The sequence below is a fragment of the Amphimedon queenslandica genome, unplaced genomic scaffold, assembly GCF_000090795.2.
Source record: "Amphimedon queenslandica unplaced genomic scaffold, v1.1 AMPQUscaffold_12996, whole genome shotgun sequence".
Classification (NCBI taxonomy): domain Eukaryota; kingdom Metazoa; phylum Porifera; class Demospongiae; order Haplosclerida; family Niphatidae; genus Amphimedon; species Amphimedon queenslandica.
This window is the reverse complement of record NW_003546768.1, coordinates 51,955-56,601: the sequence shown is the minus strand read 5'-3', so window position 1 is coordinate 56,601 and position 4,647 is coordinate 51,955. Positions and strand designations below refer to the sequence as shown.

General features: G+C 34.8%; 2 protein-coding genes across 2 annotated transcripts; both read left to right on the top strand.

The window, feature by feature from the left end:
- Positions 1–2: 2 nt before the first annotated feature.
- LOC109585849 (vesicle-associated membrane protein 8-like) lies at positions 3–795 on the top strand (the record flags this gene model as incomplete). The annotated part of the gene is made up of 3 exons (XM_020001991.1): positions 3–63; positions 514–645; positions 704–795. Coding segments are annotated over 3 exons (237 nt in total), but the record flags the coding sequence as incomplete, so codon positions are not given.
- Positions 796–919: 124 nt separating this feature from the next.
- LOC109585848 (uncharacterized) lies at positions 920–4,179 on the top strand. Its single transcript, XM_020001990.1, has 10 exons — positions 920–953; positions 1,006–1,287; positions 1,351–1,611; positions 1,669–1,704; positions 1,752–2,407; positions 2,460–2,505; positions 2,582–2,688; positions 2,838–2,940; positions 2,987–3,058; positions 3,141–4,179. Exons 1-10 carry the CDS (start codon positions 920–922, stop codon positions 4,067–4,069), a joined length of 2,526 nt encoding a protein of 841 aa, XP_019857549.1. The 3' UTR covers positions 4,070–4,179.
- Positions 4,180–4,647: the final 468 nt, after the last annotated feature.

Below are 4,647 nucleotides of genomic sequence, written 5' to 3'. Positions count from 1 at the left end.
GTGATAATATTTCAAAGTTAATGGACAGGGGAGACAATTTAAATGACTTGCAAGCAAGAACAGGTAAACAACAACAATGATATAGACCTCTCGAGGTGAGAATGAACTATGTCACAAGAGTAAATACGGCAAGGGGTGTGGTGGAGAAGGAAATAAATTCCATGGATGGCAACTTTCTATGGTGAACCAATGAGCAAAAGCAGAAAGCAAGCTATAGTAAAGAATCTGCTGCATATTGCACCAAATCTGTTTTATGAGATGCTTGGTAGCACCCATTCTTTCTCACAACCAACTTTTGTAGCTTGAAAGAGCTCCAGACCTCCTAGACAAATCATTTTTATAGTTTACTCCATTCCTTCTTCATTGAATCTTGCTGTCCAAAATGGCAGCCAATTATTATGCGTAGGTGGATACCGTATCTTAAAATAATGATATTCATACACCTAGTCATTCACAGCTCCAGAGGTCTATTATTATTATTATTATTATTGTTATTATTGTTATTGTTTTTAGAGTCGTTGAGTGATCATGCTGTTAATTTCAATTTCACTGCTCGAAGATTGAAGAGGAAAGTTTGTTGGAAGAATGTTAAGCTTTGGTTTGTTCTCTTGTTCATATTAATGGTGATACTAGCAGTACTGATCAGTGAGTAATGCCATTGGATAATGTACTAGTATGAACACACTCTCTCTCTCTCTTTTAGTTGCATTAGTGGCTGCTGTCCAGAAAAATAAAAATAAGAACTGATTTATTATTATTGTTGTCATGTTAATTACTGTGACTTTTATAATAAATGATTATAATTAGTACTAACTGATGCGTGGGTGGATCTATTACATCATTTGCGTGGGAGGCAAAGTTTTGAGCCCTTGCCTTTTCCTCTTGTTAGCAGCTTTCATCTGTCTCCAAGTGATCTCCAATGACTTCTGTTCCTTCTCCTCCTGAGCTGAAGAGTGAGTGTCTGGTTCTTTACTTCTTGTTTCAAAGGCATCATTACATTATTAGTTAATGATCTTGCTGAGGTACTTCAGTTACTTAGGAGACATGGTTATTCTGGAGTCAAATGTTTTGATCTTGGTCTTTATCTTGGTCTATCTCCTACTACACTGGATGTCATCATGCTAAATCATAAAGGAGATATTGAGAGCTGCCTTCGTGAGTGTCTTGCTAAGTGGCTAGAGAAAGCTGATGATGTACAGGAGAAAGGTGGTCCTACTATCTATTCATTGGTATCAGCATTGAGGAAAATAGGAAAGAATGGGGTAGCTGATAAAATAGATATGAATAGTGAGTTATAAATACATTCATTTTGACTACACAAATTGCATTTATTATGTTTGATAATTTTAGAGCATCCTGCTTGCAAAATTCTAGCCTGTTATACTTCAAAGCGATCTCTTGTGTCTGCACTAGCTCGGTTGGTTATGCTTTTGTATGAAGCAGAATTAATAAAAGAGATGATCCTCCCAGCCAAAAATCAAGGAAGAGCACTTCTACTTGAAGTAAAAGAAGCTGTTTGTGTTGATTATCGAAAACTGAAAGTATTTGCTGATATTTTGTGCAAAATCACAACCACTGCTAAGATAGGAAATGCTATTGTGAAACAATATGGTAAGTACTAGACCTACTTTATAAATACAGCTATAAGAAACTGAAATTGTTTTATAGACAACAACAATGACTTAAAGGAAGTAGATGCTGATGGTAAAAATAAGTTTTCATGTAGCTTTCATTAATAATAATAATTATAGATAAAAGGCTGAAGATATACCTTCCTAAAAAGGTTACCTCAGAATTTGACTTGATGCGAATGAAGTTAAAAGATACATTTTTCAAAGTTGGATCAATCATGAAGAACAACCCTCAGTCTCCATCCCTTGTTTATCTCAAATATGTACTGGATTCATATGAAGCATTAAAGCCTCAATTACCTCAGTGTCGAGATGTCCATGACATTTTACACCTAGTTTGTGATATTTGCCCACTTGATGATATTCGTGTGCTGGAGTTTTTTGTTAATAAGTTTAAGATAGAGGAGGCTAAGCCAATTATTGAGGAATATAAAAAAGCTGTTGAGGAGTTTAAGAAAACAGAACTCACAAATTGTCTGGAAGAGAAGTTTTCAAAGGCCTCACCACTCAAATGTGAAAGGATCACGATTGTCGTTGATAAAAAAGCAAATGATTTAATACTCAATGACATCGAGAGCTTATCATCAGCTGTATTTGATAAATTAGCACAGCATGTCAGATTGAATGTCATTAGAGAGGACAATTCTTTCACTATCACTTGTTCCTTCCCTTTGGTTCTATCTCAGCAGCTAATTACAGTTGTTCAGAGTAATATTCCTATATTGAGAGCAAAAAGAGTGAAGAGACTAACCATTGGATACTGCACTGTGTATGAGGTGAGTATATAGACTGTACGCTGCATGAACTGATTACATTATTACTTTACAGGTACAAAAAATTGATGACACTTCTGCTCCTGCTACAATTGAATCAGGTAAGTCATGCAAATGTTCTTGCTCATTCTCATGTGTTTATATTGTGAATAATATGATGTGTATTATCTATTATAGATGAACAACAGTTTACCTTATCATTAACTGATAGTGGTTTACTCAAGCAACTGATGATATCATTGAGTGTGCAAATGATTAACAGGGAAGATGAGGTGATTAATGAGGTATGTCATGTGATATCAATTAGTTCATTAGTATAGCTATACAGAACTACAGCCACAAGTCCCATAACTAAGTAGCTTTGGTCAACTATTAATGTCAAATCAGCTTACATACCGTAGATCACATTACTTTTCTTGTTTCACAAACATAGGACAGTATAACATTTATGAAAGAAGCAGAGTCATTGAAGGAAGCACTGGATACTAAGATAAAGATGATGAATGAGAGTGTAGCTGAGAGTGGTGAGCTTAAAGGTATCTGTATTATTTATTGATTTAGTTATTTAATGATTTATTATAGAGGAGTTTGAGAAATTGAAGGAATTGAAAGGAATATTTGAAAACCAGCTTGAATTATTTAAATTGGAATTAAGTAACTAAATTATGCGCATTCTATGCACACAATTTCCTTCTTGCAATTTGCTCAAACAACTATTCTTTACCTTTTGTTATAGAAAATCAAGCACAAGCTGATGACATACAACGTTTCTTTGCTACTTTAAATCAAAATCTGCCACGCATTGCAATGGCTTTTGATTCGTCGGTTACTGAAACTGAAGGGCTCGTTACTGAAGCAACAGGTGGGCTAAAGGAAATACGTGAACACAAGAAAGTGAGAGAGGTACATAAAGTAAAGGAATCATATGAATCTTTGAAAAATGCCATGGAAGCAGTTCACGCGTACCTTGATAAAGTTAATGGACTGTATCAAACACTCAAGGATCAGCCTCAAGAAGTAGTAAAAGACATTGAGAGTAGGGATATGGAGAGTACTGAGCAGCTGACTGATAAAATCAACAAAATATTACAAGATAGCACAGTTCAATATGCTGTACTTCTTGAATGTTTTAAGGAATTTGCCACAAATTGCAATGACGCTCAACATGAGTTGACGAGACTCAAAGAAGAAGCAGAATTGAGCCAAAGAAGAGCAGCATATGCTGCAGGTGGAACAGCTGTTGGGGGAGTAGCAGCATCAGTACTAGTTGGAATATTCACTGCTGGAATTGGAGCTGCTGTTGGTATACCTCTTGCCTTAAGCTTAGGAGGAACAGCAGCTGCTACAACACTTCTCCTAGTCCTTGCAATTGCCTTTGGTAACACTGCTGAGAGGTTTGGCAAAATGAATGAAAGAATTGAGAGGCTGAAGCAATTTAAAGAGATACAGAATATGATAGATGAGCTCAATGGGCTAACAACAGAGAACATAGCAAAAGTAAGGAGAATGACACTATCTCAACGTATAGATTTTGCCATGAAGATGAAGTCTACACTGGAACAAAGTATGGAATTATTCAACAAGACATCTTTTGGACTAAAAACTGCTGAACAAATTAAGATAGATTTTACTAATAAAGTTGAGGAAGCATTTAGTGCCAACTAGAGATTTAGTTGTAATTGAGTGAAAATAAAACATTATTACTATTAATACTTAGTGATTTTATTTTTTAGTTTTGTTATAATTAGAATTATAAAAATTGCGTTTAAATATTATGATTTTGTTAAAATTTGTAACTAAAATTTATTTTAACAAAGCTAGCACACACCTGTTTGTACACTTTTGCTGTTGTTAAATCATACATGCTATTATCACATACTACTATCTGACCAATGAGTGACCAGTGTTGATACAACTAGATATACCATCCATACCACTGCTACTCACTTGTTGCAGTGAATATAATTATAGTACTACAGCTAAATGTACTGCCAGCTGTCAGGTAGATATAGATCTGCATGTCACACACATGTACGTAGTGAATGTGCAAATTATTACAATTGGAAAAGGTAGCATTAGTCATTACTATTATAAAATAAAACACACATACATATGGTGAGATTGTAGATATGAGTGCTTGTCATTTGTATAAACACTGTCTGGCCATTGTTCAGATTACACTGTATTGAATCTATTCTATAGGATTGCAAAGTACGAAGTATCAATAAATTATAATGTCAACA

Coding starts and splice junctions, on each gene's coding strand:
- LOC109585848 (XM_020001990.1), top strand. CDS start 920: ATGACTTCTGTTCCTTCTCCTCCTGAGCTGAAGA. Junction 1,705..1,751: donor AAAGGAAGTAGATGCTGATG/GTAAAAATAAGT, acceptor TAATAATTATAG/ATAAAAGGCTGAAGATATAC. Junction 2,506..2,581: donor TCCTGCTACAATTGAATCAG/GTAAGTCATGCA, acceptor TATCTATTATAG/ATGAACAACAGTTTACCTTA.